The sequence below is a fragment of the Anopheles ziemanni genome, chromosome 3 (assembly GCF_943734765.1).
Source record: "Anopheles ziemanni chromosome 3, idAnoZiCoDA_A2_x.2, whole genome shotgun sequence".
NCBI lineage: Eukaryota > Metazoa > Arthropoda > Insecta > Diptera > Culicidae > Anopheles > Anopheles ziemanni.
Window position 1 is genome coordinate 63,804,005 of NC_080706.1, and position 13,143 is coordinate 63,817,147.

Here is a 13,143-nt window from a genome sequence, read left to right on the forward strand (position 1 = left end):
GTTTCGCGTGGTCCAAAAACCTATGACGCAGTAGTATTACCCTTCGATTGAATGATTCAATATAGTTATTCATGCCTCTTCAAGTTCGTCATAAAGTTTTGCACATCCTCCATCCATTTGCTAAACGGAATACAACATGTCGTACAACTTTTTGACCACCGTTCGATGTGGTTAAAAACAGCGGGTACTTTTGGCAGGATGCTCGATGGCGTCACATGGAATATGTTTGGTTCAAATTTTGATAAAGTTGCAATGTAACTCAGAAAGGAAAAGGTTAAACTATTTCTATAAAAAAATGAAGAACGGTTTTCCAAAAATTAATTAGCTCTGGGGAATAAACATATTTCACTACAACATAAACATTTTTTCCGAACACAGAAGAGTGAAAATTTAAAGACTACTACAACCACCTGGTACTTGACGTTAACGATAAGCCAGTGGCCCGGTTTTCTGTGTTGGATCGATAGTAAGAAGACTATAATAATAGCGACGACAGCGTCGTAAATTCACACGGCTATAGAGACAATGGCATCCTTGAGACTCTTCAATGGCAAGGACATATTATCCTTGCACTATTTTTCGCACCGGAAAATCTTGAGCACTCAGTGTTGTTTCCGGAGCTTTCAATTTTGTATGTCACGATACTAGAGAAGTTTTTAAATAACATTTCAGGGTAGTAATTAGTTGTTATAAAATTGTCATTATAACGTGTTTCACGTTTTAACAACAGTTTGTTTTGTCCTTTTGTGTAATAAACATACTAAAAAAATATATTATTTCCTCTCCTTTACAGTACTGCAATGGGGGTGATTTGGCTGACTATCTTGCAGTAAAAGGAACACTCAGTGAGGATACGATACGATTGTTTCTTGGCCAATTGGGTAAGTAAGAATCATCTGGGGAACAAATCACGACACAACGGTATAACTTTAAACGCCGGGAGGAAAAACTATAAAATATCCGCACATACTCCCTTGCACACACCCCGTAGAGCGAGTAAATAAAATGCCCACGAAACCATGGTCCGTGGGGAGAGGAAATCCTTGACTACATTACCCACCGGTTATGGAAGCACCGGTCAGGTGTAAATTCTACGGCACTTTGCTGTTTTTTTATTACGGTCATAAAATAGTATCCTCAACAATCCTTGTGAAGCCCTCGATGAAAAGTAGATTACGGTTAACACCATCCACCCAATTGTTGCATAATCATACATTATGTCCGGATTTCTTTATAAAAGATGATGGGTTGGTTCTGGTTTACGTAAGAAAATATATTACTCCAATATGACGATATTGTTTATTGCATTTTTCAGCGAACGCGATGAAAGCACTTTACCAGGCTGGAGTTGTTCATCGAGATTTGAAACCGCAAAACATTCTACTCTCACACAACTGTGGAAAGGGGTTGCCTGTACCAGCAAAAATTACGCTCAAGATAGGTAAAGTACACGGAACCAGCTAGGTCCACAGCACTACAATCATCACTAACCCCAATCTATTGCCCATTACTTCCAACTCCACTGCAGCTGATTTTGGGTTCGCCCGGTTTCTACAAGATGGAAACATGGCAGCAACCCTCTGCGGTTCACCCATGTACATGGTAAGTGGGAAAGGTCATTCGAAATGCAGGGGTTACACTTCAGGTGTTAATTTTTGATTCTCTCATCTACATCCTCAGGCTCCCGAAGTGATCATGTCACTGCAGTACGATGCCAAAGCAGATCTCTGGTCACTGGGGACCATTGTTTTCCAGTGTCTCACAGGGAAGGCACCATTCCAGGCCCACACGCCGCAGGAGCTGAAGATGTTTTACGAACGGAACGCCAACCTGGCCCCAAAGTATGTGCCTCGGCATTCGGCGACTATCATAACGATAAACAGAGCAAGTCGTTTTGTGGCTGACAATTTATTTTATTTCCCGTCTACAATCATCCTTTTACACAGGATTCCACCCGGTACTTCCAACGAGCTCACAGACTTGCTCATGGGGCTGCTGCGACGTAACGCAAAGGAGCGGATGAAGTTCGACACCTTCTTCAACCATGCTTTTCTGCAACGTGCACAGACGCCGCAGAGTCACAACGGTTCGTATCAGTCTTTTAAAAGGAAAAATGCAAACAGAACTTCCCTACAGTTTCATTTTTTTTCCTCATTCTAGATCCTACACAACCAGCGTCTGGAAATGCAACTCTTTTCACTGCTCCGGGTAAAGTCAGTAGTCCGCACCAGAAAACGGCGCCAATTGCACCACAACAACAGCAGCAGCATCAACATCAACATCAACATCAACATCAGCAACAACAACAACAACAACAACAGCAACAACAACAGAAGCAGCATCATCAGCAGCAAGTAGTGCAACAGCCACCACCACACCAGCAACAGCCAAGCCATGCACAGCTGCAACAACAGCATCCGGTCGATCAACAACATCCGAACCAGTTCCATCAACAGCAACAGCAGCAACAACAGCAGCTACAGCTTAAACAACAAAAACAGCTACACTTGCAGGAACTACAGAAACAGCAAACGGTCGAAAATAACAACGGTAGGCAGCGCGTTTGGGATTTTCATCGATTTCTTTTACTGCTTTGATGAAGGATGGGGAGCGGGGTGCGGTGGGGGGTCTCTTAAAAATGAAGTCGGTGTAAAGCTATTTTCTTTACTAGTGTTTTGTAAGGCTACTCAAAAATTGTTAACAATCATGCTTGCTTTATGTGAGAGATTTTCGAAACAATCTCTTAAACAATATAGGCTACCAAAAATTCTAGATCACGATATCCCAGCTGTGGCATATGGCCCCACAAATATTGCCGAGAAAAAGAATATCCTGAAATCAAGTGTGAGAGGTTATTCCTTGGGCGCAACCTCCTTCCAGAACATGCACCTTACCTCAATTGTTTACTGGTTAGATAATATATAGTAAATTTGTAGATTTACCTATCTTTTCTGGCTGTTTATAAAAGTAAACGAAATTTCAAGTAATTGTCAAAACTATTCCCTCTGTTTGAGACTTGTTGTATGGTGTGCTGTGATCTCCCTTTTTACCGATAGTTACCTACGCTTGTTAACACAAAAATTGTTCATTATCAATATCGTTTGGTGTTGAATGTGTCATTTGTTCCTGTTTCTGTGCATTAATTTAAATGGAACTGATTATTTTCGTATATAACATCGAAATTACTATCGTGAAAAAAGGTTAACCCATTTTTGTGAATGAAAAGAATTCTTTTCTTATTTTTATCGTGTGAATCCAATTTTGTGAATGAAACCCGTATTGTGCATCACACAGCATACGCACTAAGCATCCGTGCGGTGGTTCCGAATGCATTACACCTACCACCAATTAATTTGTGTCCGTATGTTATTACACTTGGTGAGAAAAAAGCAATACACGTCACGTTTTAAAATAACCTTTGTGTGAATGTGTGGGAGGTTTCTGGGAATCGTGACACGCCATAGCCTATTGGTGCAAGGTGCATCGGAGACTCGATCATACCAAGTGCATTGCTAGATTTCACATTCGTACAACTTGACTATCCACAAGTATTAGTGGCTACAGTAGACAGGTTTTACTTTTCTACTCAGTGACAGTTTTAACTAGTTGGTTTCGGGGGTTCTTGTAGAGGTGTCACCATTATGGTGACATTTTTCATCCATAAGCATTCGAGTTGTCGAACACAATTGCGTAGTTCTAGTGCATAGTTGAAGTGAGTTGTTTGGTATTTAAGAAAAGTTGTATGTTTCTCGCTTATTGTTTGAACGATTCAATTAATGGGTTTACTATTTGTTTCTTCTTCACACGTTTAGTGCCGATTGCCGAGATTGATGATAGTGTGGCAACGCTTAGGTCGAACAACACATCCAACAGTAGTCCCGAAGAGTCGGATGACTTTGTGCTAGTGCCGAACAACCTTCCGGTCGATCCGAGTCATGGTGGCAGCTATGACAAGAGGTAAGCCAGTGCTGACACAATTTGCAATCGAGCACCAATATTTCGTTTTAACATTTAACGCATTTGGCTTTACTTCTCAGCAAACCAACTCGAGTGCCTCAACCAATGTCTCAGGCTCAGGCGAGTCCTCCGCGTCCGAGCACGCTACCAATCTCGGAACCCAAACCCGTCCCAACGGCTGCTAGAAAGTCGTCTCGTCCCCAGGCGCAAACTCCACCAAAGGTAAATATGGTGTTTTTTTTGGGAAATAAAAGAGCTATAATATGATATTATATATGTACTGATTATTTAACCAACTTTCGATGTATACTAATGAGTTGTCATACCGTTTTCAGAATAATTCAATACCTCGATCGGAGCCGATTAATATGAAGCGATCGGAACATCGAAGCAGTAACTGTGATATCAGATCGATTTCACCACCGGCAGTGCAGTTTGCCATCGGAACGCCTCCATCCTGCGGTCGTCGGCGCTCGACTTCCGGTGGTTCACTCTCCGAGACACCCCCGCCTCCAAGCTGCTGGACAGTCAGCCCAGCCTCCCACCAGTCACCGTTGCGTCGCTCCGGGACCAGTTCGCCGGTGCTGAACAATGCACTCTCGAAGTTGCCCGCCCTCGGCAGCCCAACACTCATGGCCGGCACGGAGAACAACAACCATCACGCCCTTCCATTGACGGCACGAGCTTTTACGCTTCCGGAAATGGGTGCCACGGGAGGACTTCAAAGCTACCTGGACGATCACAACATCGACGATCATCCGATCAATTTCCATGCCCCGGAGCTGCACGAGGAAACGCTGCTTGATGTAAGCTGAGATTTATTTATTTATTGTTTGTCTCTTAGTAGAATAGGAAATTTTTTTCTTTTGTAATCATTATTTTGCTTGTCTAAAAAATCGCTTCTTCTTAGTGTGAAACAATTGAAAATTCGCACAAATTTGTGCGAACATTATTTGTAACTATACTCAGCGGCGAAAATATATAAATTTGACAGGCAGAAATGACTAAACGGGCTAAATACGAAAAGAAGAACTTGACGATGGAGTAATGACATGCTTGTGTATTGTATGATCTTCAATAATACGTGCTGTACCTAAGATGTAAACGTATCGTGGCGTTTATATTCGGTTACTTGTTTGATCTCCTGTGGTTATGACGGCTTTTTAACTGTGCTGATTTGTTTTTCATTTTCTCTTAGCGGGATCACAACGAAACATTGGCGAAGCTCAACTTTGTAATCGCCTTGACGGACTGCATTCTGGAGGTGGCCGATTCCCGCTGTGCGCCCCTGTCCGCGCTGATGTCGGCAAACGCACAGCCCACGGCACCGCATCCACCGGAGTACTGCAAACGGGCCGAACGATTGGTGCTGCTGGTGCGGGCACTGCATCTCTTGTCATCCGGTCTCAACCTAGCCTCAGCCCAGATACAGGCTGGCAATCTTAAGCCTTCCAACAGCGTGAAGAATGGTAAAATAGCAAGAACAAGCAAACAAATCAAACCGAATTAACGGTCTGTATTTAATGTCCGTAATTTACCGTTACAGTCTTAACCATGATGCACGCCAAGTACCGATCCACGTTGATCGAATCGAAGAAGCTGAACGGTGCCGGGCTGCTGCAGCGTGCTAACGCCAGCAATATAACTGCTGATAAAATACTCTACGAGTACGCTATGCAAATGGTGAGTGCGTTTATCCTCAGAATCAAAGCCTACAAAGTTTTTTGAGGATGATTGATTCTAGTAAATGACCCGTTGAAGACAAAACTTCTTTCTATAAACGGTTCTGGAGACTTCGGAGTTATCGTCAATATTTTTTCCAGAATTTCTTCTGGAGTGATGTTTACATAGATTGTGGTAGTATGTGTGGGACGGATAATTTCCACGCATTGAACGTGCTTTGTTCTTATTGGAATAGGAATAAGACTCATTATCCTAGTTCTCTTGGTATGACAATTGTCGCTTATCTATTTTCTTTCGTTCGCTTTATGCGTGGAACCGCTATCTTGCCACGTATGCCTAAACGTCTCGTTTTCAGTGCATCGTGTCCCTTTCGTTTTATGTGTTTATTTAGACTCACGATTGCACCTTATCCCGAAAGGTTCACATTTTGGATTGTTTGATGAGCCGCAATCTACATGCGACTCGAGCACATCGTTGGTGCAGCAACACACGGAGTGAATATTAATCGAAATTACATTTGCTATTTCGTCATGTTTGAGAATTCTGGTAATGGACTTCTTGGTGATATATCCAATTACCGCACGTCATAGTATCGAGATCCGCAAACAATGCCCTATTTGAGTTGTTCTTAAGGCTGATTCGCACGTCGGGAAGTGGCAAGTGCAAGTGGCAAGTTGCCGCGTAGGGGAAGGTGGGGCAAGACGCTCCGGCGGGGTAAGATGCCCCGGCCTGTTTTAAGCTGAATTAAGCAATTTAAAAATAATTTAAGTAATAGAATATGTTCATCAACGTATGTAATACAGCCTATGTAAATTTCACTGCACAAAATTACCATTTCAAAAAGAAAACGAGTAAAAACCAAATTGACTCTATATGATCTAATATTTTGTCACTATTATGTAAAGTATGGCATGCTTTGATATTATATTTTAAAATCATTCAGGTCTTCATATACTACCTGATAATGGTATTAAACGAATACCGAAGAGAAACTGTTTTAATATCCTCTAAATTTTAAATAAATGACAAAAAAACGAACGGTCCTCAGTTTGTGGCAAGATGCACCGGCCCAGGTGGGGCAAGACGTCCTAACATTCAAAATGTAAACAATGGTGCAAGATGCACCAGCAAAACAAAAGTAAATCAAAGTTCGGTGAACGGATCCAGGCATTCTTGATTTAAATATGTCTTATATTGAACATGTGATGTGAGTTTCATAGTAATGAATATTTATTAGATCTAAATACGAAATTTGGATATTTTTTTGTGATGTTCAACTATGTTTTCAAACCACAGATGATCTGGATTACAAAACGTCAAACTTTGACTCTGTCAGAAGTGCTACCTGCAACGTTGATGTAATTGTAAAGGTAGGACTAAGGCGGTTTGTATAAAAGGCTAAAAACAGATCCGTGAAAATATTCAATAATTGTTCGGAAATCAGCAACGAACTTATTACCCAAACTGTCTTTTCAATTCTACACCACAAAATTCAAACCAATGTGGGTTACACGGACTCAGTATCGGACTGTTTAACCGTGCCTCTGCATAGACTAACCTTTCAACAAGCAACCTTTGTCCATTTCCTGCTTGGTTTGGGTCGTCTTGCCCCATGTTTACATTGAGGTGCGTCCTGCCCCACCGTTCAGCTCATCTTGCCCCACTTTTGTCAACGGAGTCAAATCCAAAAGGTCCTTCGAAATCCTTATTTTATAAGAAATTGATAAGTTTGAAGTGGTTTTTCTTATTTTACGTACATAAAAAGATTTTTAAAAATTCAACTATGAAAAAATAGAATGCTTTTTAATAATATTGGAGAAGAGAAAAATGTATTTCGATTAGGGGGGGCGTGCTGCCCCACTTTACCTTACCTACCCCGTGTGAATCAGGACCTCGCAAGTGGCAAGTGGCAAGTAGCTACTTGCCACTGGAATAGAACCGAGTCTATTTTTCAGGCAAGTAGTATTGGTTGATGACAACTCGTGTAATTACAAGTGTAATGACAACTCGTGTAATTATAAGTTATCAAACAAAAACTGTTTCATTTTCGTGATTTGTTTAGGATAATTTTCGACTGATGTTCGAGAAATATTATTTGATCACATCGTTGATCGATCTTTTTATTTATTGATGATGAAACAATGGTAAATTAAAATTTATTCGTTATTGTGTACTTCTGTGAGTGATCAAGTTACCGGCAAGTACTTGCCTGCAGTGCGAATGGCTACTTGCCACTTGCATTCATTTCTATAGCGTAACATAGAGGAGTTGAAGTCAACGTATTCTTTGTAATATATTTTTTATTAATGCAAATTAAAGTTTCGCATCATCACTAACAGAGGTTCGTTATGGCTATATGGCTATATTAATATTGCTACTGAATTTTTGTTCACATGCCGTTAGGTACTAGACAAGTAAGATTCATGTCGTTTTATTTCGTTTAGTATTTTGTTTAATGCCATCGAATTTGGTATTTTTGCTGATTTTTTCTTACCGACGTTGGAGGAAGCGCTATTGAAACTTGAACCAAGGCTTGAGAATGGACCAAAGAGTTCGGTCCGTGTCATGACTAAGCCGACAACAGAGGTTGCTCTAGTGATCTTTTCTAAGTCGTTAAGAACTTGGTTTTTGCGCGAATTTTGCTTCAATGTTGAGGCCCGGACTGTGACTACGCTGACATAAGAGAAAACATAGTTGAAGTCTGAATCTGGCCTTGAGGAAAGTTCTAAAGAGTTTGGCCCGCGTCGTGACTATGCCGAAAAGGGAGGTAGCTCTGATAAAATTTACCTAAGAGCTTTAAGGAAATCTTGCAATGTATTTAGGTTTGGGCCATGACTACGCCAACACCCAACCTTTCCGCGGGACCCAAATCGGCACATGAGCGACGGGGCTCACCACCTCGACGGCGTGGGTTCGAATCCCAACCGAGACCGGACCCTCCTCTGTACGAGAGGGCTGACTGCACTTACACAAAGGGAAAAAGCCCTAAACGGGCAGGTCCAAGACCAAGACGGTCGAAGAAGAAGAGAAGGATTACGGTCGAAGAAGAAGACGAACAGAAGTTAGCTTGTTTCGGATATTTTGTGGTTAGATTAGGACGCGATCTGTTCGCGTTAGATTGCTTACTGAAGATATCTGCTTTATTGGAAAAAATCGTCGCCTTACACTCTAATCTGATTCCTATTAAGTAGTACCTTAATACCGAGACCGAGTTAAAAGATCTCGGTTAAGCTCATATGACCACATTTGATATTCTGTGGAGGTCATTCCTATTATTAAACACCTTGCATCCAGATACACGCTAGAGTGTAATGGATCCTTATCTGTTTTCATTCGATCACATCGTTTTGATGTGCTGTCAACGCTGTCACCTGAAACGCGCCACCCGCTAGACAGCTCGAAATATCGTAACCAAATTTCACAGGGCGGTTCGTACGTAAATTCGAAAAAAGACAGAAAAAGAATGATACAACAGGGTGGTCAGATACGGAGGAACTGGTGCAGTGCAAACGCGTCAGTCGTAAAGCGTTGCGTCACCGTGAATTGTGCGCACGTCAAGTTGTAATTCTGGTTTTTTTTGCCCTGCGTTATGTAACATAGTGTCCGGAGAGTTATTAAAATGTATGTGCACTTTGTTTCTACCAACGCCATGCGTTGTCGTCCATTTAAATCTAAGCACGGTGTCTGCGTACGAAATGCATACTTTCTTTTGTTGTCTTCTTTTCGGAATCATCCTCTCTCTACCTTCCCCTTTCCCACACATGTCCTTAGTTCATCCTTTTTCTTTTTGTTTCTTTACGAATCAAACTTTAATATTTCTAAGGTAAAATGGTAAAAGGGATATGTTATTCAATTTTTTTAAATCTGCCGTCTGCAAGATGTATGATGGCACGGCCCTGCGAAGTAAGCCCTTCTGACTAATATTATTTTTTGTAGTATTAGATAACATTATTTCAGGTTCTATGCCGGAATTAATTGTCTCTTGCTTTCTAACACTGCATTCTTTTGGAAGTTTTCTCTCTTTTGTAGACAGAAGAATTTTTGATAGTATTTTTACCTATATACAATAGTTATGTCTGTTTGGTATGTGCCAGGTAGAATGTGTTATCGTTATGGCTTTTTTCCAAAACCTCGTGTCTTCAAGAAAGTCTTTTCTTTATTTGTGACTGCGATTATACCTGTTTTCGAGACATTTTGATTTATCCTATTTTTTACGTGCTATTCTATGATCCTTTTTACCTCTTATCGCCCCGACGTCGCGCCTGTTTATTTTTGGAGTGTTTATTTTAGGATAACAACTGTCTTTGGCTCAAATCGCTTTACAATTTTCTCATTTTTGTATTTTTTTTTGTCGGGTACATTGTTGTTACAGAAACGGGATGCCGGTGCCTATGTTATTCCATTGCATTCGAATATTTATTTAGGATATCAACGGTCTAGGGTTGATATGTAAACACTTTTTTTTGCTGTTGTTGCGCGTAAAATACTTCATTGTTGCAGCATAAACCAGTAAAAATATCTTTTGAGCAGCGCATCTCTATTCAGATTTCCTTTGCTCTAGCTGTAATACATTCATTTTCTTTTTTTCAATTCATCTAATCCACAGTGTGAGGCAGCTGCGGTAGACGAACTGTTCAATAAACCGGCAGAGTGTTTCCCCCGGTATCAATCTGCTCAAATTCTGCTCCACTCGTTGGCCCAAAAATGCAAACATCCACAGGACAAGATACTTCTTTCCAAATGTGAGTAGAAGATGCTGGAATGAGTCACACGATAAGACATGTGTAAACTGTTGGGCGAATATGTTTCTTTCTTTTTGACAATTGCAGACAAGGAAGCCGTCGAGAAGCGGCTATACATCCTGAAGGGGCAGGGCTACATTTACACCACAGACGAACTCTCATGAATGCGCCCCATCGTCTACTAGTATCGTGTGATGGTTAGATCTCGTGAAGCTGCATGATATCGAACACTTTTTGGTAAAACACACCTTTTCCTTCTGCTGATACACTCAGCTTTGAGTTCGTTGGTTTCACTCTCACTAAATCTGAGATGCGTGCTTTATTAATATTGTGTGGCTAGGTTTGTCATAATTTCATTACATTTCTTCAACCTGGTGATGAACGATAGAACAAAACATTGGTTAATATTGTGGATGTTTTTTTCAGATATCAGTTGTATTTTTGAATGTGAGGCTTTATTTCCTCCGGCATGAATTGGCAAAACAGAGCAGACATGTTTGTACAAGTGTAAAGGAAGATTTGTTGGGGTTTGTGTTTTCTCCCATTTTCAGCGGAGGTGAAAACTGTCAAAATAAGCCTACGAGCACCCATATGCCACAACAAGCGTATGATACATCGTCGTGAGGACCTATACCGTACTGTAAATAATGTTGCAGCAAATATAACGTTTCGCGCAGGTATCAATGTTAGGGAACTATTCGAGTATCTTCGACCACACTACTGTACACTTTGACGCAACCCGAAGGCCCTGAATGCTCGATTATCTTACGAAAGGTTCCTTCTGTTAACAGATGTCTTTCCAGAAGGTTACGTTAAGATATTGGACATTTTTAAGACGACTAGTCAGGGAAAAGATGAGGAGACGGAGGGATGGGGGACCGGGTCATATTGTAAATAAAGCGAAGGCGTCTAACGTATACTAGGTGAACATGTGGTGGTCTCACGGTACCGAAAAGCTCCGTACGCTTGTCTTAGTATAGCTGGATAGCGCTATGAAGTGTGGTTGGTCTCAATCCCTTCGAAGAAATTGGTAAGACGCAAGTAATCCAACCGATTTGGGATTTGTATCATAAATAAAAACTTTAACCCGTGAATGAGCAGTCGCAAAAGAAGGTAAACATAAATTGGAAGGCACTCTGGTTCGGTTAACCCTATCTGAGTTATCCGCAAATCCATTTTGACCATACTATTGAACGGCAAAGTAAAACTAATAAACACCATAATGTGCATGGTATCGACAGCATATAATAATAATCGAGATACATATAACGATTCAAGCCAATGGGCGACGTACTCCTGCGCAGCGCTTTTGTTAATGCACCTCATTTTGACAGTAGTTTCGATCGCGCTTAATCGACGTTCAGACATTCAGGTCAATCGAGTTAGTTTCCTTTTGGCATTCGAATGAGGGTGTTCCCTTCAAGCAAACTTTAGCAAACGCAATGTCCTGCAAAGGAGAAAACGAGTGATTACAAAGAGATTCTACAATCGAAGTGATAACAGAAATGAAGGGAAGAAATGTGGAGTAGAAATGGTAAATAGATAGATGTCGTACGTGAGTGCTTTTTATTCCTAATTCCTCTGCCTCATGCTTATCTATACTTTCGTAAGTAATACAAACCTCCCTGGACTCATGATAGTAGTACCTAAGTACAAATGAATAAACGAGATCATTTAATGAAAGAAGCTACACCTTTATATTATATTCTAAGAAAGCACGCAGGATACATGCGATTGGTGGCAGCCGCGAACAAGATACCGTTTGCCACCTCTTTACATAATGATAGGCTACGTTCTTGAATCGATTGGTCGCTTCAAAGAAATAACAATAACAGTGTCCCTATCCCGAATGTAATAAAAGATACACCGCAGTAAACAAACCGTGGCGCAGTCATTCAACAACATTTTTATTAAAAATGGACATCTAAAGTTTCATTGCATGAAATGCAGTTGTAAAATGAAAGTAAGGGAGGGATATGATGCAACCAAAATCTCTCCTGGCTAAATACTACTGTAACACAAAACAACAAGTGTAACTAACATTGCACCTATACCTGTATTGTTAACTCCAAATGAGCTAGTAACTAAGTACGTTTGGAATAAAAGGTATAGTGAGTTATAAAAGAAGAATCCTCCCAATCCATTGAGTCATTCGACAGTGGACTGCGATGAGTAGAAACTATGGGAGAAGGATTGAGTATGTATGTATATGGAAGAAAAATTCAAATAAACATCGTAACTGTGAAAAAGAAACAGTTAAACTAGTCTAATGAGCGAGTTCCACTCGGCAAGATCCATATGTGGCGCGGTGGCAAGCGAATGTTACAAGGATTATCGCAAGAAAACAATATATATAAAAAAGAATTATAAATAAAATCTGTAATCAAACGAATATTCATGTGTTTTTACAATTTGGTTAATTTTTGTTTCAAATATGTTTTGGACTTTAGTTTTTTTAGTTCATAGTATTTATTATAGTAGTAGACTCCCCCGATCATCCGCAATCGCAGTTGATCAGCTTTGTAAAAGCTTAAATTCAGTGCATTAAATTTGGATGAGCTAAAAGAGATTGCTTGAACTGCGGGGTGGCATTATAAGTTAAAGTAAATATGAACTCGTTTGACTTTTGTATGGATCAAAATGTGTAACTTTAAAAACCGATATTCGGACGAACTCGGTTTCAAGATTCCTACCGAATTTTAAAACTACTCGGATGAAAAAGGTATATGTTTCGCTTCTTTCTGAAGCCGATGGGACCGAT

The 13,143-nt window shown here is 40.6% G+C and overlaps 1 protein-coding gene across 1 annotated transcript in view; it reads left to right on the plus strand.

The window, feature by feature from the left end:
• Positions 1-11,225, plus strand: part of LOC131287624 (serine/threonine-protein kinase ULK2) — a 34,584-nt gene extending 23,359 nt beyond the window's left edge. Inside the window, exons 3-16 of the mRNA XM_058316688.1 lie at positions 794-881; positions 1,316-1,441; positions 1,529-1,602; positions 1,681-1,841; positions 1,947-2,086; positions 2,161-2,354; positions 2,445-2,550; positions 3,813-3,957; positions 4,038-4,179; positions 4,293-4,763; positions 5,156-5,426; positions 5,504-5,640; positions 10,247-10,382; positions 10,470-11,225. Coding sequence (XP_058172671.1) covers positions 794-881; positions 1,316-1,441; positions 1,529-1,602; positions 1,681-1,841; positions 1,947-2,086; positions 2,161-2,354; positions 2,445-2,550; positions 3,813-3,957; positions 4,038-4,179; positions 4,293-4,763; positions 5,156-5,426; positions 5,504-5,640; positions 10,247-10,382; positions 10,470-10,546 — 2,268 coding nt within the window. The 3' untranslated portion in view covers positions 10,547-11,225. The remainder of the gene's footprint in view (positions 1-793; positions 882-1,315; positions 1,442-1,528; positions 1,603-1,680; positions 1,842-1,946; positions 2,087-2,160; positions 2,355-2,444; positions 2,551-3,812; positions 3,958-4,037; positions 4,180-4,292; positions 4,764-5,155; positions 5,427-5,503; positions 5,641-10,246; positions 10,383-10,469) is intronic.
• The last annotated feature ends 1,918 nt before the right edge of the window (positions 11,226-13,143 follow it).